This window comes from Typopeltis vanoorti, chromosome 8 (assembly GCF_054136105.1).
Source record: "Typopeltis vanoorti isolate ZY-2024b chromosome 8, IOZ_Tvanoo_1.0, whole genome shotgun sequence".
Taxonomy (NCBI): domain Eukaryota; kingdom Metazoa; phylum Arthropoda; class Arachnida; order Uropygi; family Thelyphonidae; genus Typopeltis; species Typopeltis vanoorti.
Window position 1 is genome coordinate 149109764 of NC_143556.1, and position 21627 is coordinate 149131390.

General features: G+C 35.9%; 1 protein-coding gene across 1 annotated transcript in view; it reads left to right on the plus strand.

Annotated features, from left to right (window-relative positions):
* The window catches only part of Usp39 (ubiquitin specific protease 39), a 407046-nt gene that overhangs the window by 338584 nt on the left and 46835 nt on the right, over positions 1-21627 (plus strand). Inside the window, exon 12 of the mRNA XM_090396479.1 lies at positions 13183-13324. Within this exon, the coding sequence (XP_090252605.1) occupies positions 13183-13324 (142 nt within the window). The remainder of the gene's footprint in view (positions 1-13182; positions 13325-21627) is intronic.

A 21627-nucleotide genomic window follows, 5' to 3' on the forward strand; every position in this document is an offset into this window, starting at 1 on the left:
TTGTAACCATATAATCCCATTAGTTTTGATAGTGAGAAGTTCTTGTTGCAAGCTTGAGGAGCACACATTATGTGTTCTATTAATAATGACTTGATCACACCAATTTTTTGGGAGATCTGATGAGCAGACTTTTGATGTATTTGTCATTAAAGGTAGTTTTTTGACACACTGGTTGACAGAGTACTAGAGGCTGTGTGAGTAAGGGTGCCCAAGAATGTAAACTACCAGCATTTTCTTTTCCATGGTAAATTGAATTCAGGGGTAAATGCTATTGAACTTTAATGGAATTAAATGATTACAGCCCTCAAGTTTATTACTATGGTTGTCATGTAATTTTGTTGTTTTCTGGTTATACCACAGGTACAATTAAAGATTAGATTTAAGTGCAAACTTTTCAGTGCTCTGTCCATCCAGAATACACTATAGTAACATCATCCAAAGATAAAGCTTACTTACTGGCACAGTTTCTTTTCTGTTCCTCAACTGATAAGAGGCAAAATACCACACCATAATGACTCGCTCCATTCCAGCCCTTGTTTGATGTCAGAATGAAATTAGAATCTTCTGGTAACTTGGACATGAACAAGCCATCTGATGCCAGTGGTACCCCAGAATTAACACCTATGTTGCTTCTTTGATCTTTTATAAACTGGCATGAAAATGAGCCCACATACCTCCTTTTAAAAGGAGGAGGGGTGGGTATCAAAGTCAGCCAACAAACTAATGTCTAGTTGCCTTCACTTTAGTTCTCTGAAAAATCACCAAAAGTCATAATGTTCACCACCTGAAGGCTCACAAGCTAATTAGCAGCCAGCAGTATGGATTTTCCCATTCATGTTCCACAGTTGATTTTCTAGCCTTCAGCAGCCCACATTTGAAGCTGACAAAAGTTTTAGCAAACTCCTATGGTTGCCTGACATTTGATCAGGTCTGGTGCAGGCTTGCGCAGCTACAAGTAAACCTTGTATAACATGATTAGGCTCCTATAGAATATCACATGATGTGAAACCATGGTAGTTGAAACTAAGAATAATTCCAAAGAGGGAGGGTTTTACATTCCAAATGCTAACAAATATACACCATTTTATTTTTATAACTGTCAGTCTTTTATAATTTAGAAACCATTCTAAATTATAAATGAAAATTATATTGGCAGTTACTCGAGCTTTTTTTTGCTTTCCCAACATACCCTAATGTGCTTCTATATAAACCTTTCGTTGTATGAGGATTAGAGGATCTATAAACTAGCATAGGTTTTTTAATCATGTAATCTCCCAGTATGTTACTGCATGTACATAACATAAACCAAAGAACTTGTCGTGAACTGTGCATGCTTTAAAGTCACAATTTTTAATGGTCTCAAACCAGATTATGTTCAACAGCACAGAGCCTAACTTAGGGATTTCTCAATAAAATACAGGGATTTCCTTATATAATATATATATATATATATATATATATATTTTTTTTTTTTTTTTTTTTTTTTTTTTCGGGCGGTTAAGGGTCAAAGCTATATAACTGAGAGGAAACCTCCACATACCCTTTAAAGGAATGCGGAGAACCGACCGGGGCTTTTAACCTAATGTCCAATCCTCACCTTCTTGTGGTGCACCCTGTTGGCTATCTAGTTGGATACTGAACGAACGAGGATGGGCTGGCAATTTGGAATTTAGCCAACCAAATTGTATTCTTCTTGGCTTTAACCAATATAGAAAATGATGGTACAACATAACAAAATTTCATGCAGGTTGGGGCGTCGCCCAGTTAAACAAGACCCCTATCAACATAAGAAGCCTGAATGGCAAAGAAATGGAGCTAGCTGAAGAATTAGATAAGTACCAGATCGACATAATATTGCTGACAGAAACAAAAAAGACCAAAACTGGTGAGATCTTTCTGAGCAATAAATACAAAATGTTATATTTAGGAAATGACAATCAAGGAAAAGAAGCAGTATCCATAGTATTCAACACAAAATATGAGGCTAATCTTCTTGAATGTCAGGCAGTCTCAAGTAGAGTGATGTGGGGAAATATCAGAATGGGGAATTGGACAATGAGACTTATTTGTGCCTATGGTCAGACAGAAGGTTCTACTAAGGTAGAAGTAGAGGAATTTTTTGATGCTTTAGAAAAAGCAACTGACACAATGAAAAAGGAAAAGTTGGTCCTGTTGGGGATCTAAATAGCAGAGTAGGAAATGATTGTGAGACATACAAAAATATTTTGGGAAAATTTGGAGAAAAGAGCAAAGCAAATAATAATGCAAATACCTGTTGGATTTCTGCTCAGGACATGGACTGGTTATTACTAACACCATGTTCTAACATAAAAATGTGCACAAATTCACATGGAGAGAAGAGGCAAGAAATAAGAAAAGTCTCATTGACTATGTTATTGTTGATAGTGATGTTTTCTCCCTGGTGCAGGACACCATAGTGTACAGAGGATTTGAAATTGGAAGCGATCACTATTTAGTCTTGAGCAGGATAAAATTGAATTTCATATTGAAAAGAATAACATTTAAGAAAGTTTTAAAGTGAATAAAAGTTGATCAGCTCTCAGATGTGAACTGTAGACTTAAATACACAAAGATTATTGAAGAAAAAATGAAAGAGTTTGAGAACAGGAACCAAACCTTGGAGAGTCATTGGCAATCCTTGAAGAAAATCCTGATCGATTCAGCAAAAGAGGCATGTGGTGAGGTTGTCTGCAAGGATGGAAAATTCAGAAATCCATGGTGGACTCAGGAAGTTAAAAAGGCAGTGAAGGAAAAAAAGAAAGCATATCAAAAGTTTTCCTGTCAAATAAGTCAGTTTGAGCTCTTAGAGAATACAGAGACAAATGTAAGAAAGCGAAACACTGTAAAACTAGATAAAAGTCATATTAGGACTTTAGCAAGAACATAGAAAATAAATATCAAGAAGGTGGTAAGATATTCTGGACGTTGTTGAAGAAGCTTAGAAATGGAGGAAAGATTGCTGTAAAAAAAAGTTAGAGATGATAAAGGTGACATGAAAACAGGAGAAAAAGATATCCTGGAAGTATGGAGTAATTACTTCGAAAAATTGCTAAATGAAACAAGCAGTGATAGCACAGTGGTAAAAAAAAACACTCAACAGGCACACAGTCAGGAATACATATCCACACTTGAATGGAAAAAGCCATCAAAGGCTTGAAATGTGGAAAGGCAGCAGGAGTAGATGATATTCGACCAGAGATGCTGAAGTATGGTGGCATAAAAGTCTTACAGTGGCTGCACTGCATATTCAAAAGGTTTGGACAGAGGGACGAATTCCTGATGATTGGAGTAGAGCTCTCATAGTACCCATATATAAAAAGAGAAATAAAACAATGTGAGAAATACAGAGGTATTTCCCCCTGAGTGTCCCTGGCAAAATTTATGCAAGTATACTTGAGAAATGGTTGAGAAGAATTGTGGAAGAAAAGCTTGGTGAAGAACAAGCTGGATTCAGGCCAAATAGAGGCTGTCAGGATCAGATCTTCACTTTATGACAAATAGTTGAAAAATCATGGGAATATTACAAAGATCTGCATTTAAGTTTTGTTGATCTGGAAAAGGCATATGACGAGGTGCCAAGAGAGAAGCTATTCAATACGCTACAGTTATGTGGGGGTCAATGGGCATTATATCAAGCAATACTTAGTCTTTATTTGAGTTGTAAGTCAGCAATTAGAATTGAAGGAAGTACAGGAAGATGGTTTAATGTTAAATCTGGTGTGAGACAAGGATGTACATTATATCCTCTGTTATTCATTATCTATATGGATCGCATTATGAAGGAAAGTGGTATTAAACATGATATCAAAATTGGAGATGTTAATGTCAGCTCTTTGCTTTATGCGGATGATGTTATACTTCTAAATAAATCTGCTACAAGTTTGCAAGATTCCCTGACTAAATTGAATAACTGTTGTAATAGATATGGTATGAATGTCAGCAATAAAAATACAAAGACAATGAAAATAGGCAGAATCGTTGAAAATGTCAACTGCATTGTGAATGGAGAACCTGTGGAACAAGTAAAACATTTCAGCCACTTAGGCACGATTTTTAGTGAAGATGGTAAATTAAATATGGAAATAGACAACAGAATCAAAAATCTGGTATGGTAGGAAGTCAGTTGAATAAATTCATATGGAATAAGAGAGAAATTAGCCAAAACACTAAATTAGCTGTATACAAGACAGTGTTCAAACCAGTTTTAACTTATGGATCTGAGAGCTAGGTCAGAAGTAAAACACTTGACTGAAGACTAGAGACTGCAGATATGAGAATCCTGAGAAAGATTAGAGGCATGAACAGATGGCATCAATGGCAATATCATATTAAAAATGAGCATGTTAGGAAAGAACTTGTCATTGTCAGCATCCAGGAATGCATTAGCAGAGCTAATCTCAGGTGGTATGGTCACTTGAACAGAATGGGTGAGGAAAGATTAGCAAAACAAGTGTTCTCTGCCAGGTTGGCAGGAAAATGACCTAGAGGAAGACCAAGATATAGGTGGATTGATACGATACAAAGTGCCTTAGATGATAGAAATATAAAATCTGATAATGTTGGAGTCTTGACAAGTAACAGACTGATTTGGAGGAAAATTGTGGATAGGAAGTTAGCAATGATGTAAATTTTTCATGTAGTACTATCATATCCTGTACACCCTTTGGGGGTACATGTCAGGAATTTGATGATGATGATATTTTTTTCCATAATGGCTAGTGAGTCAGCAGTATTCACAAGAATGAATGGAAATGTTGAAACATTACTTCCAATGTAATAACCCTGTTATTAAGTTGGATGTAATGAGATAACATGGTTATCCCCTGACAAATCTCAAATACTGTTGTGTGAGAATTGATGCAATTTTTAAACCATAATGGCAATACTATGTTGTAGGTGTACTGTGTTATACAAGATTGTCTGTGCTATTATATGACCAGCCGTTTTCAATTAGGGAATCAGCTTCCTCTCCTCACCTTTGCAGCGTACCATAAGGGATCTATTCTTTCAACTATTCTCTTTCTCATGTGTATATATATATATATATATATATATATAGTTTTTTTTTTTTTTTTTTTTTTTCAGAATTAATTTTTACTCGATTGGAATATTATGAAAAAGCTTTAATGACTGATACCGAGAGATAAAAAGATGACATGATATATTTGAAAAGATACTACTAGTACACTAGTTTCGTTGAATTGATCAACATCTTCAGGTATCGCAATCAAAGAAGTATATAAAGAATTACAGAGACTTAAAATTGTAATAACAGAACAAGTACAAAAAGACAGCAGCGTGTTTGAAAACAAAATGCGAGCTTGAGTTCCAAACAAATGTATACTATGCGCTGTCGCGAGTGCGCCAGTACTGAACAGAGGCAACGTGTGCATCAGAGAGATTGAAACTTAGGCTGTTGTTGATATGAGAGGAATCTAGAGAAATTTCGCTAGATTCGACAATCTTTCTCTCGAGTTCATCATAGCACATATGGATCAGTTAAAATCTTTGAACTGTAGCTACAGTCCATGTTGAAGTTCTATTGTTAAGTAGCTACAGTTCAAAGCTAACTTATTTTATAATAGTCGTTTTGTAGTGATACGATGTTTCTTATAGTGTTTACTTGCTTTCTATGTTCCCATGCCTGAAGAAATTGGACAATCCGATGAAACATGTTGTGTTTTGAATAAATTTAATTGTTATTCTAGTCTCGGTTATAGTCAGTATATATAAATATGAACATATCCTAGTACTGAGTTAATACTACAAATTGCTACATATATATATATATATATATATATACAGGGTGTTCGGGATAAATTTGACATATTTATAATTAATTATATTTTTCCGTAAGTTACATGTATTAACACACACTTCTCTTCGTTTAAAAGTTTGGACCCTTCTTCATTCACATACAAGATGTCAGAAAGGATGGATAGCTGGAACCCACCTGAATCATGGAAGAGAATAACTTGTATCATGATGATTCATGCCCGCCATCAAAATAAGGATATTACGACTGCTGCCCAATGCTCCCTGAATACAGTAAAAACAATCAGGCATGAACTAGAGACTTGCAATGGTGACTACGAGGATGTAGCAAGAAGAAAGATCCCTAGCAGACGATCTGATTGCGTTCGTACAGCAGAATTCCTCGCAAATCTGCAGGAACAGGTGTTGAAGAACCCTGGCATTGGAATTCGGGCTTTGTTCGTGGAGTTGCTAACTGTAGTCAAGCCCTGGATAACAAGGGTAGGCAATGGTAGGCCGTATGTATGGCAGCAGGATTCGGCCCCTTGCCACACCTCTGGGAAAAGTCAAAAATGGTTGTCTGAAAATTTCTACGACTTCACCAGTCCAAATGTTTGGCCTCCAAACTCCCCAGACCTTAACCCCATGGATTATTTTGTATGGGGCGCAGTTGAAAAAGACACCAATCGCACTTCCAGTAATACAAAAGCCCAGTTAATGGATAAAATTAAAACAGTTTTTGCGGCCCTTCCCAGGGAGACTGTAGCATCAGCTTGTTCGAGGTTCCGAAGCAGAATTGAAGCTGTGATCGATGCTAATGGTGGTTATTTTGAGTAAATCTTGTTGATAGTATTGTAATTAACTCTGCCTGTAATGTTTTTTTGTCAATTCATTAAATTTAATAGATACAAAGAAGATTTTCTTTTTCCTTACGAAACTGTCAAATTTATCCCGAACACCCTGTATATCACTTGTTCTCACTGACATCAAATCTATTTCATGACTTTGCTAATGACTGTGCACTCCATTCCTCTTTTTCATTTGATAAACCTTGTGGTGCCCAAACATTAGATGCTCAAGATTTTCTATAAGCAATGTCCTAAACTTTAATCCTCTTGCTATTCTTTAAAGGGATGCAATAAACTTGTGAACTTCAGTGCTACCAAAATACAATCCTGTCTAATTTCTCACCAGAAATATTTCACATCACTTTCTTATTTGATAATGCCCAGATCTCCAAACCTGATTAGATTTTTCTTCATGGTCTGACTTACACTTCCAGTCTTTCCTAGCACAAACACATCTTGTCACAGAATTTTTTATACTTTTCTGCTCAAAGGCATTACTCAACTCTACATCTGCAAATAATGTATGCATCTCAAATATGCTCATTCATGAAATACAGTTCACATATTTGGGATGGTGCAGCTAAAACCTTTATAAGATTACTTAATACTATTCAGAGGATGTTAGTCCTATTAGTTGATGACCTCTTTTTCACATTGATCTACTTTAATGCTACTCTCTTTCTCTCTCTCTCATAAACTTTCAGTTTTGCTTTGACTCTACTACAATTTTATGGATAATGTTATTCTGAGCTGGCCATTATCATTCCTCCATCTTCTTTGAAAACTGCAAGAGCAGTTACTGGTCAACCATCCATTTATCAAACCAAATTCTCTTTCATTCTGTTTATATCTGTTCTTTGCATTAACCTCCCTCACTTCTTCCACAAACAATATACATGTCACTAATAATGTGATATTTGATTTGGTGCGATTTGTATCATACCAGGTTGCATTTAATGTGAACCAAAATTCATTTAATGTGCAGTTGAGGTTATCATCAAGGTTTTAGATGCTGCTATTTCAGTCTGCACTTGTTTATCTTTGCATGTGAATGTGCAGCTACCTGCCGGAAAAAATGTTAGTTTTTGTGATTTCTTTTAATCGTTTAAAGAAGTACCCCTTAACAAAATTGACTTATTCAGAAGTATATCAATCAACTGCATAAAGTAAAGTGCTAGGATTAACATATGTACTTGTGTGTGTGTGTGTGTGTGTGTGTGTGTGTGTGTGTGTGTGTGTGTGTGTGTGTGTGTGTGTGTGAAATTACGGTAACAATATTTGATTAAATTATTTATTTGGGTATGTGACAACTAATGGAAAAGTATAGAGAAAGAAGAAAAGACTTGCATGTGATATTCATAGATCTCGAGAAAGCATACGATACAGTTCTAAGAGAAGTGTTCCGGAGAGCACTCCAACAAAAATCAGTCCCATTTAACTATGCCTGCATCATTCAAGATATGTACAATGAAGCAGTAATATCTGTAGGAAGTTCCTGTGGTGACACTAAATATTTCTCAGTGAGAGTTGGGTTACACCAGGGTTCTGTCCTTAGTCCATATTTGTTTTCACTGATATTAGATGATCTTACTGAATTGGTGCAGGGAGAGATGTCAGGGTGTATGGTGTTTGCAGATGATGTAGTTTTGATTGAGCATACAAAAGAGAGACAGGTAATTCAAGATTGGAAGAGTGGAAGAATGCCTTGAAATGTAAAGGATTATTAAGTAGGACAAAAAACAGAATATATAGTGTACTGTTTTCATGGAGAAAAAAATGAAATGTAAATAGGACTATGAATCTGAATGTGGATGTGAAGAGATAGACTGAGAAAGACATAGAGAGAAGTGGTGAGAAAAGACATGGAAGAGTGTGGAGCAACTGAAGAAATGGCACAAGATAGGAACTAATGGAAAAAGAAGACTCACAAGGCTGACCCCAAATAGATGGAATAAGGTACAAGAAGAAGGTTTGGATATACTCAAAGTAATTTCTGCCTAGATAGAATAATTAAGGTGGGATTCTTTTGAATATATAATTCAAAAGAATCCCACCTTAAATTTTAATAAATTTTAAATATATAATTCAAAGCACTTCATTATTATGAAGTGTTTCTTAGGAAAGCAAGAACCAGGTTAGCATTTTGGCAAAAAAAAAAAAAAAAGGATATTCGTTTTTATATAGGGAATGCTCTCCAGTTTTTCCAAACCTTTCTATGGCTTATAAGTAGGTAGGCTTGCTTGGACGTGTGCAAATAAATGAAACTGCTTTACTTGCCAGTTTGCCATCTTCAGAATTATATATTGCCAGAAACAATACATGTAATATACTCGTTATTTAATGAGTTAAAAAAAAAAAAAAAAAAAAAAAAAACCCTTCAAAATGAGCATTCTGCTTAGGTACCATACGAACCTTCTATTTTGTACAGTTTTTTAGTGATTTATGAGGAAGAAAAACACAAAGTAGTTTTTAGTAATCCTGTACCTATTGTGCATGCTATTTATTCTTTCTACAAATTAGCCAGATCACTCATCTTCCCTTTACCCCAGACCATAACCTTTATTTGAAAAATAATAGTGGGAAACTACCTATATCAAACTTTCATCCTAAATATTTCAGATATGGTGGTCAGTTTCATCATCTCTTTACAAATCTCTCTTAAGTACCTCAGCATCAATACAAAATTATCCGCATATTGATTTTATGGAACATATTTCACAATAAGTTCCTTTATATATATATACACAGGGGGTCCTCGACCTACGTCATTTCGACTTTATGGCAGTAATCCTATAAATAATTTAAAAAATAAATTTCGACTGCAGCACAACGTAAAATTCAAACGTCACAGGTGAACTTGTTTGTAAGCGCGGCCGAAGAAAACACCATTATGCGCGTCTGTTTGGGAGAGGTGGTGTCGCTTGGGTCCCAGCATACACTCTTTGGGTACCGCGTGCTTTGTTTACATCCGCTCTCTCACTTTTGTGTTTGTGTTTTTTTGTGACTTTTTACCCTTCAATATGGTGCCCAAACATAAGGCAGACTCTTCCGATGGCAGTGTGTTGAAGAAAAGGAAAGCCATTACATTAGAAGTGAAATTAGACATTATTAAAAGGACAAAAAAGGGAGAAACGGCAACGAACATCGGCCACCCGTTGAACTTAAGTCGTACCATGGTCGGGACTATTATCAAGGATAAAGTTTGCATCCTTGAACACATGAAAGGATTAGCACCCATGAAATTGACTGTGATTACGGAAAAATGTAGCATGCTCATGATTGAGATGGAAAGGCTTCTTGTTCTTTGGCTGGAAGACCAGCATCAGCACCGTATCCCAATTAGCCTCATGTTAATTCAAGAAAAGGCGAAAAGATTGTTTCAGGCATTGAAAAGTGAAAGGGGGAAACGAATGTAGGTGAAGAGTTTAATGATAGTAAAGATTGGTTTATGCGGTTTAAGGCTCGGGGCAATTTACATAACCTTAAGGTGCAATGTGAAGCTGCTAGTGATGATGATAAAGCAGCTGGTGAGTTTCCTGAGGGGTTGGCTGAGATAATAAGGGAGGGGATGGGGCTACAGTGCTCAACAAGTGTTTAATGTGGACGAGACAGGCCTATTTTGGAAACGTATGCCTAATCATACCTATATCGCCAACGAGGAGAAGGCAGCACCAAGCCATAAAGCTGGTAAGGAGTTTTATTAAATTTATTACAAAAGTTTCTTACACACTTAATCAGAGCAATAACATAAAGTTTCTGGTTTCAAAGTATTACCCTTGTTCTTACCAATTTTAGATATTCTTTGTTTACTCAGTTTGAGCAAGTTAATTCCCATCGGATTATTTACATAGGCTTTTAGCATTCTTTATACAGTGACATCCAAAGGTTATTTTTGTAACAATCTCTTGAGACGTGACCTCTGTAAAAGTCGATGCAAGGTGCCTTGAAAATTCTAAGCTGTATTGAATTTTACACTAGCTTCACTGTTTTATGGACACAGATTTTTGCCACTCATTCTCTAATTAACACTAAAGCGATGCCAATGAATCAATCCATGTGTTAGGAGTTTGCTGTGACATTGAACATCAACCTTTGGATGATCCTTTCTGACATCTCGAATGTTTCAGCAGACAAAGGATTTCAAAAAATAAGATGCCGACACGTGAAGAAGTATGAAAATCTAAAAAAAAATTCTGCTTTCAAGCCTCAGTTACCTCCTAACACAGTAGTAAACTTTATCATCCTTCATCCTGAAGCAATTAGCAGACTCGCACATGGCCATAACTGCACACCAGCACCTAAAAAAAATTCTACAGAAGAAATAATGATCCAAGTGGGACGAGGTATCAAACTTCCCAACCATATTGTTAGCCTGGATGTAGCCAGTGTGCTCACTCATATTAAACCATCAAAGAGTAATCTCTCAAGAAGAGAATTTGAAGGCTCTGCAAGAAATTAAAAACAACAGAATAGTAATTACCAAAATGTCTAAGGAAAATGCCGCTGTGGTTTTATACCAATTAGATTACACAGATACGCTTGCCTCCTTACTTCGAGTTTGCTCTACCTACCTTCCTGTAGACTATGTTCCCACCAATGCGCAGATCAGAACACACCATAGGCTCCTTAAAAAGATTACCTCTTTGCCTGTGGGAGTCACAAACTAAAACCATACAACTCTATACACACCCATGGATACATGGACTTCCAAAAATCCAGAAACAAAATTCAGCATTACAGTACCACAGAACAATTGAACATGGAATTAAAGAACTTCATTGAAATACCATTCATTAGTCATAGTCCCTTTCTCTAGCACTTGTAGCCTGGTGCATGCATTAAGCATAATGCCTCCCCACACCATGACCCCAGCACTGCCATATCTATCCTTTCCAGAACATTCTCACGATGGTAAGCAGTACCACTTTCACCCCAGATCAAGTGTCATCTAGAATCGAAGAAAAGACTAAAACATCTCATGTGTACAGAGTACATTAGTCCACTGGTGTCTTTTCCAATTTTACAACACTACTGAAAACATGCTCTTCGATGAGCTGTGGATAAGGGGACACAGATTACAGGCCTTTGGTCATACTTGTCTTGCTGCAGTTTGTTAAGATATCTGTGTACTGTGCTTGAATGGCGCCAACTTACAGCTGACTTGCTGTGGTTTGTCGAATACATTTTACTGTTATAACCAAAAATCTGTCTTCATGTTCCCTTGTAGAGCAATGGCCCACAGCTTGAATATAATGCTATGTGAGATTCTAAACTCTCTGGCAATATCAGTATTTCTGTGGACTTCTTCAAGCTTTCCAGTAATTATTTTCCACTTGAAATCATCTAGATGATGTCGTTGAGTCATTACAAGACATCCAAGTTTGCAACTTTGTTCTTCCACAAAAAGTGCTTCCTTCAAAACACAAATTACTTAGCACAGCCTTTTATCCTGTTGAGTGCTACCACATGACCCCCTTCACATTTGATTTGAAAATTTGAATGTCTGCCCAGTTTCTGCTTGAAATTGTCACTCATATAAATTGCCACAAGCTCTTTCATCTGAATTTGCAGTTGTAATCTTCAGAAATGCTGTTTATCCTTTGGTTTTGAACACCAGAACTCCCTCAAATTTGTCTCAGCTCTGAAAAACTTTAAAACACCAAGAAATCTGGGTGCACGAGGATGCCACAAATTTGGGAAGCACTCATCCTCAGACTTCACCCCCTCAGCCAAGACTGCCCAATCTAGTCAACTGGGGCGGGGGGGGGGGGGGGGGTCATTTGGGTTTCGAGGACTGACTTTGGCTACCTTTCTTCAGCCTCATTTGCCCAGTATGCACACATCATTGTTTTTGGGTTCCTCGATGAAGGCAACATAACATTGTCGAAATATATAAGTATTAATTAAAGTTATTATGATTAATATTTTAGTATACTTTTTTTCTTGAGAAATATTATGAGAAACCAATGTATAAGCCTATTTACCAGAATATATATCTGGCTTAAAGTATATCATGTATATGTGAATTTCACAATGGTAAATACTAATAGTTGAAGTAACCTTTAGTTTCTGTTAAGTAAACTATCTGAACTGATGACCGCAGTGATTTCTTTCAAATAATGTGCCAACTTTTCCTTCTTCTAGATAAGACATTGTTTCTATAGATTACTGTGTAGGATACTTTTCAAAGAGGACAATCTGATTTATCTATATATTTTTTTATCACTATAAAGTTATTTTTCTCCAATTTTGTGTCTTCATTCAGCACAGTGGATTTTTTTGAAGAGGAAAATCACTCAATGCAGTGACTGTATAATAGACAGTAAAAATTGCATTGTTAATTAGAAGAAAATCAGAAGAGAATTGTTAATTCCTTTAATGCATGTGAATAAAAATTTCACATTCAGTGCATGTGAATAAAAATATTTCTGTAGAAAACAAGCTTGGTTATCTTCATTAATAATGACTACGTAATTATATTGGAGACAAGAATATTTAAAATGTGCCTATTAATGTATTCTTTCAAATAATTCATAATTTTTTAAAATTATTTTTAAAGGAATGTTGATATGACTGATTTGCTTCATCCTGATGTCAGAGATAAACATCCAAAATGTATCTATGATTTAATTGCCAACATAGTACATGATGGAGAACCAGATCCAGGCAAGGGAACTTATCGAATTCATATCTTACATAGGGTAAATATTTGAATTTTTTTTATTCACATCTGTTATAAGTTCCTGTTCCCCGCAGGATTGAGATTTTTTAAAAATAATCCAAGTAATTACTTTTGCTGAGTAAAAGTTCATTACAGGAAAAAGAACAGACAATTCTGTAGTCAGTTTTTTTCACTTCTTCCATCTCTTACTCTGAGTTATAATAGAACTACTATAAACTTTATTAAGTGGGCTATGAGATAGATTTTAACAGTCATATAATAGTAACAAAAAATAACTAACAGTGAGTTTATAGGTCATAATAGTTATGTAATTAAGCCTACTCATTTTGCCACATATGCTAGTGGCTTTGTCTGGGTTAGGAAGAACAAACAAATATACAATAAACAGCAAATATCAATCATTACATAACTAAAAACCGAATGTGTAGGAACCGGTACACAAAAATCCAAGTAAAAACAGAACTATGTGGAGTGTGAAAGTTGGCACTGGTCAATCATTGTTCAGCAGGTGTGCATGATAGTTTACAGAAAAATTAAAGTCCAATGTGTTGAAAGATCTAATAAGTGACTTCTGAATGTCACATTAAATCATTCCTTGGTTTCTATTGAAAGTGCCTTGTGAGTGGATCACCATCGTTGCCTCTTTGATGTCACAGGTGCTGAAGTTGTCTTTTGTGTAAGGCAATATATTGAATATTGCAACATACTCATCACTCATAGAATAGTATTATTCTGTTGAGCATGTCATATTGAGCTTGTAGTAACACCTGCATGTGAAATTCAATTAAGCCATAGTTAAGATCAATATGGAGCAGATTAAAATTGTGTGATATCAAGGCAGAATGCTGAAGCACATTACCACAGTGAGTTATGTATAGCATTTATGGTATTCATTTCATAGCAGAAACAATAAGATGGGAGTGTCTCACATATAGTAGACAGTACTATTGATACTAATGTGAAAGGCTGAAATTGGAGATGTAACCACTTTTCATGTTTTCTCTAGAAACAGTACTGACATTTTTTTTTCTACATCCTTAACAACTGAAATTTATGAACTCATCAAGCTTTGGCAAAAAAGTAGAGATTTCAGTTGATTTCTGTTCTCTGACTTTTATAAAAGGAGACCCTATTGATAGCCACTAAATATATCAGTATCTTCTTATAGGACATCTGGAAAAGAATTAATGTATGTGCATCAGACATGATGTTTGAGAATGTTATTGTTTCTTCATCAATGTAAAGTTGACAACTGATCATAGTTTCATGATCTGACAATTACTAGAAAAACATTATGAACTTGATAAAGAATTACATCTAATATTTATGGACTATAAACAAGCATATTACATTATGCAATGAAATCTTTTTAGAATACCACAAAAGCATATAAATATAATATGACTTTGTAATCACCACATTCTCTGCAAGGTATGTTTCCCACAAAAACATTCATAAAATGTTGAAATAAAATCTGGATTTCACCTAGGAGATGCTTGCTCCAACCCTGTTCAGTCTGGCATAGCAAAAATCACTGGAGACTTAAATGAACAAAGGAGGATGGAAATAATATCCACCAGCTTATGACATTGTTATCCTTAAAAACTCTCATTAGGATGTTATACAAACCATGTCTAATTTAAGGTAGATAACTTATGGACCTTTTCATAAAGTAGAAAAAGACTAAATATATGTGTATTTCCAGGATCTAGCTTGGTTATTGATAATTGTATCTTTGAACAAGAGGATAATTTTCACTATGTAGGACTCAACATTAACAGCTTCAGTGATATCCATCAGGAGATAGGGAAGAGAATTAAGAAGGCTAGTCATGAATATTTTTCATTTTTACAACTCATGAAATCTAGAATATTGTAAGAAAAGCTATTTAAGCTGTCTACAGCCATTTTCTTAAGCTATGGTCAGCAAAAAATGGAGATAATAGAAACTTATTGCATTTGAAAGAGAAGTACTAAGAAAAATTTTCAGGTCATCTTACAATTAGAATACCAGACTGTATGAACAAAGATATAATGAGGAACAATGAAACCCATTTCCAAGATCCAATATTCTATTATTTATACAAATTAAGAGAATTGAGTGGTTTGGTAACATATGGAGAGCAGATGACCAGTTAATCAAACTTACAAATACTTACAAATAAAATTGACAAGAAAAGACTGAACATGATAGATATGGTAATGAAAGATTAAATACACACCTAGATAAACACTTTAACTAGATGCAACTTATTACAAAGACAGATGGAGAAACTTAGTACTGGCATCATTAAACCTATTCGTGTATAGAGGCTTAAGTGCTGTGAAGACATAATGTTGGAGGTTTAATGGATTTTTTACAACACTCAGAAAGGATTAAAAAGAATTTAATACTTCCTATATTTCGTCCTAGTCACTAGGACATCTACTGGGATTACAAAAATAACTAATGTAACATAACACAAATATCATACAATACTAAGCCCAACCATGTGGGTGACACTAAAGTCCTATCTAGGTGGAGCGCCCTCTAAGGGCGGTTGTAGGTGGCCTGGAATATAAAGTAGGACATCTGGTGATGAGTGGTTCCCAAATTTTTGGAAGCTTAATGCAACCATATTTATTAAGATTTGGTTGATTTCTAAGAGATGCTGCTGCTTCTAAGAATAGTCTCTCTTTCTTGAATTTGTTATGATGGAGCATGGTAGTTTTCTTCCATGATACTCTGTGGGTGGTGTCCAAGACATGGTCAGCCAAGCCGGAATGACCATAGTTGTGTTTACAGATGTAAGACTTGTGTTCCTCTAAGCGGATGGATGCTGATCTGCCTGTCTGTCCAAAGTACGCCAGCTTACAGGAACAGGGTACTTTGTAAACTCCAGGCAGAGAGAGAGGAGGGAGCTGATCTTTTGTAGAACGGATAAGGGTAGCAAGTTTGCGGTGGGGTTTATATGCTATGTGTAGGTTGTACTTTTTTAGAATCTTGGCTATTTTTTCGGATGTGCCACGGATGCAGGGTATGGTGATGGCATTTTTAAATTCTTGTTGACAAGAAGGACCGGGAATGGGAGAGGAACTAATTATTTTTTTGATACTGTGATCGCTGTAGCCATTGGATAGGAAAGTGTTGTGTATGTAGTTAAGCTCAGTAGTGAGGGCGGTTCCACTGGAACAAAGATTCTGGGCTCTCTTGGTAAGAGTTTTAATAATGCCATATTGTTGAGAGGGGTGGTGGTGTGAGAGTTTGTGAATATATCTGCCCGTGTGTGTGGGTTTTCTGTATACAGTGAAGGCAAGTGTATCATTAGGCAGGTGTGTGACTAAGGTGTCTAGGAAGGGTAAACAATTGTTCTTTTCCTTTTCCATAGTAAACTGGATTCTTGGATGTAGGCTATTGAGATGACTGAGGAAGGAGTCTAATGTGTCTGGGCCATGAGGCCAAATAGAGAACACATCATCTACATATCTTAGCCAGATAGAAGGTTTGAGTGGGGCTGAGTCTGACCATGTCTTGGACACCACCCACAGAGTATCATGGAAGAAAACCACCATGCTCCATCATAGCAAATTCAAGAAAGAGAGACTATTCTTAGAAGCAGCAGCATCTCTTAGAAATCAACCAAATCTTAATAAATACAGTTGCATTAAGCTTCCAAAAATTTGGGAAACACTCATCACCAGATGTCCTACTTTGTATTCCAGGCCACCTACAACCGCCCTTAGAGGGCGCTCAACCTAGATAGGACTTTAGTGTCACCCACGTGGTTGGGCTTATTATTGTATGATATTTGTGTTATGTTACATTAGTTATTTTTGTAATCCCAGTAGATGTCCTAGTGACTAGGACGAAATATAGGAAGTATTAAATTCTTTTTAATCCTTTCTGAGTGTTGTAAAAAATCCATTAAACCTCCAACATTATATCATTAAACCTAAATGGTCCATTAAATGGATGAATAAGAAGTGTGAGGCTTCTTTCATTTCCTTCCCCATATTAAAAGTGTGAAGTGCTTTGGAGAAATGAGGGAGGAAACATATTTTGGTTTCAGTTCCTAGAGAAAGGCTGCTTTTCTTTTGCAGCAGGGGAGAATGGAAGAATATTAGATTGATGGACTAAATATAATTCTTAGATATTTGAATGCTCTCTATGAGAGCCAGCATCTTCTTGTTGTGGTATTAGTTATGCAAAAACTTAGAAACTACTACTGTGTTTGAGTAATAAAATAACATTAAAAGCAGATAGTATCTAGCTTTTTAAATATAAATCCCAGCCATGGAAGGTTAGCCTATAGTACAGTAGCATTAATGCAGTGGATATGTGAAAGGTTAGATAATATAGAAACCCAGTTCTAAAAGATCAGACATGGTGGTTTTTTCTAGCCACTTCAGGCCTCCAATGTTAGTAAGATGATGGTCTCACTCCAGGTAATGAAATTTATTTCCCACCTAGACATCCACCCCCCCCCCTCACACACACACACTTGGCCCACCAGGAGACAGGCAAAATTGCCTACTTAGAATCTTGGCTTCTAGATTTGAAGTATCCAACTGGATTCAACTTAGCTCTGTTACTTTCAGTACCGGAGAGATTTTATGAAAATAATAAGTTAGTGACCCTCAGTCCTATTTTAAAGTTTGTAATTAGCAGTTTTGTAGATATGCTAATAGAGGAATCTAGAAGAATGTTCAGCATTACCTTGTTTGAGTTGGAAATATTTAGCCCATCAGTTTTTGTTGAAGTTCGGTTGATTAATTCTTTGCATACGTCCTTGAATTTCTGTTTCAGCATAGTTTAAACTTAGCTATTAAGGTGACATGAAAACCGAAGATAAGGATATAGATGTCTTGAGTAACTACCTTGAAAGACTGTTAAATGATACAAGCAGTGACAGATCAGTAGCAAAAAAAAAATATTCAAGAGGAATGCCAACAGGAGTACATATCAATACTTCATATCTCTACTATAGAAAAAAAGCTTCAAAAACTTGAAATATGAAAGGCATCTGGAATAATGATATTCAACCAGATATGCTCAAATAATGAGGCATAAAAGTTTAGCTTTAGCTATACTGCATAATTCAGAGGGACTAGTCAGAAGGTTGAATTTCAGAAGATTGGAGTACAGCTCATATAGTACCCATATATAAAAAGGGGAAGGGGAATAAGGCTGAATGTGAGAATTACAGAGGAATTTATCTACCAAGTGTTCCAGGCAAGATTTATTCAAGCATAATTGAAAAGAGGCCAAGAAAAACTGTGGAAAAGAAACTCTGAAAAGAACAAGCTGGGTTCAAGCCAAACAGAGGCTGTCAAGATCAGGTTTTCATCTTACAATAAACAGCTGAGAAATCATGGGAATATAACAAGAATCTGTCCTTAAAGTTTCTAGATCTCGGAAAGGCATATGAAAATCATCTGTGATAATCATCTGTACTGCACACTCAGTAGGTGTTTAAAATGCTTATTGATAGAAATAACTTGTGTTTAAGCACATTTCATGCATAAGCACCTTAACAGCCATTAGTCTGAAAGAGCAAATCATTTTATACTATAATTCCACTCTGGCTGGTAGAAACTTAATAAAACAATGCAACCACAGACACACATGATGTCTGTGGTTGCATTGTTTATTTACAAGATTATTTGAACTGATGTTAATCATTTTACATTGACTAGATGGAATGTCATCAAATTTGGCATTTAGGACCTTTATTAACTTGTTCAGTTTTAATCAGTTTTCTGTTCATGGGTTGACTGGCACAAGCCCATTAGTCCATAACCTTCTCATCCCTCAAAAAAGCTTGACATTCTTTTTCGTTCTGAACAGTACTTCACTTCTCCTGAAACTTCACAAAGCTTAAATCTGCCTGACCTTAGAACATTATTCTCATCTCTGGGTTGGTGCACATCGGACTACCTTCATAATGCTTTAATATAAATCTTCTGATTGTATTCAGAAGAGAGCAGTTTGATTAGTTACTGACCCATCTCTCACAGACTCCCTCCAGTTGCTTTCACATTGTCTTTTCTCAGAGTGTTTCCATGGGTGTCGCTCTGCTCAGCTGGCTGCTACCATTCCTCCACTTTCCTCTAATCATGTACAAACACGAGCAGCTGCCGGTCAATACCCATATGCAATTAAGCTATAATCTTATTGAACCAATTTCTTGTTTTTGCTCTTTGGAACAGTCTTCCCAATGATTACAACCCCCAGTCCTTCAAGAAATATATCAAATTTCTTTCTTCTTTCTAACCACTTGCTCACACCAGAGGTGCTAGTTGTGTCATGGTACCCCTCGTGTGCACAGTAATGAACAAATTAATCCAAACAAGCGCCAAATTTTCATTGTTTTTATTTTAATATTTTGGTTGAGTGCTGAGTGTTTTAACTGTCTCTATGATGTTTATTAATAGTGTTGTTTTTAATAGTGTAAACAAGCTGACATTCATAGTGTTTTATTCATTTTGTGTAGCTATAAAATGGATACATCTCGAAGAAAGTGTTCAAAACTGTGTACTCTTTCTCAGCACACATCCGTGACTCAAAGGCAAATTGTCAATAAGTGTGATATTGGTTTGGGTACTGTTAATGCAATATTAAAGCAGTTTAGGAAAACAGGTACCTTTTTTCTCTCCTAGCAAAAAAAGAAAACTACACTTACTCAAGATTGTTTACTAGTTAGGAAAAGCAAAATTAATCCAAGATTGTCTGCTGTAGACTTAAATAGAGAGTTAGCAGCTAGTGAAATTAATGTTTTTGACATTACAGTCCATTGAAGATTGTGGGAAGCAGGGAGGACTTCCCATAGACCAAAAAAAAAAAAAAAGAAACAACTGTTGACAAAGGCTATGCAGAAAAAGAGGCTTCAGTGGGCAAAAGTGTACAATGATTGGACTGTTGAGAAGTGGAACGTCATATTCTCAGATGAGAACCATTTCTTTGTCCAAGTAGAGTGAATACCCTATGTTTGCAAATCAGTGGCTGAAAAGACTTCTCATGCCCACCTTCAAGATGCTCCTAAACACCCAGCTAAATATATGTTATTTTATACACAACGGTCCAGGATCACTTATGTCTGCCGATGGTGTGATGAAAAGTGACCAATACATAAAAAAATTGGAGAAAAGAGCGATCCCACAGATTCAGAAAGAAAAAAGAACTCATCTTCCAATAGGGTCTGACTCCATGCCACACTTCAAAAATAAAAAAAGTGAAAGAGTTCATCAAAAATCACATCCTCTTGCTTCATTGGCCGGGTAACACTCCTGACATTAACCCAATAGAAAATTTATGAGACATAGTGAAAAAGAAACTTGGAAAATTAAATTGTGATACAAAGGATAACTTAATACAATCCATTATAAAAGCATGGTTTTGAGATGCAGAAATAAGAAAAATGTGTTCTGTGTTGGTAGAGTCCATGCCTAAGCAAATTAATGAACTTATTAAGAACAGAGAAGTATATATAAAGTTGGGGTTTAATTTACGTGCTTATTTGTTTGCTACTGTGTGTGTGTGTATCATCAATTTCCTGATAAGTACACCCAAGGGGTGTTCAGAGTAGTTACTATGACAGCACTACATGATTAAGTTTACATTATTATTAATTTCCTATCATCAGCAATTTTCCTCCGAATCAATCAACCTAGACCAGGGGTCTTCAACCTTTCAGACAGTGGGGACCGCATAGTTATACTGCGGTATTTAGAATTGTAAGATGCTTTCCAGATTCACAAGGAACCCTATGCATTTGATACTTTACATAAAATCCTATAAAAATAAACAAACTCAGCTTTAAGAGCATAGGTAGGAGTCGGGTTCATGATAAGTAAATACAATCAATACTTGAAAAAACATTAATTTTTTACAATGTCAATGGGCAACTTGGCAATGTTTTTCCTTGACCAGCTTGTGGATGTTGGCATCAATGTTGGAAGTCGCTATGCACAGAGTATTCTCGAGATGTTGGTCCATAATCTGAGTTCTTGTCTTGAACTTCACATGCTTCATTCTGGAGAAGAACTGGTCACATAAGTATGTGCTTTCTAACAAAGTGCACATCTTTGTTAGGAAGATGTGCATTCAAATTCAAAGCATGCCGGCGAAGATTAGGATATGCATCCTCAGAAATGTAGTCTTTGTAAAATGTAAGCAAGGACACATTGAATAATTTTTCTCTCAAAAAAGAGTTGTTTTGGAGTTCAAACGGGCTCCATTTGTACTGAGCCTGGCATTTCAGCAGCATTGACACTGAATGGCATTGAAAATAAATCTAAAGAAGACTGTTGGTTACAAAAATTTCTAAATCTCTCTTTGAACTCA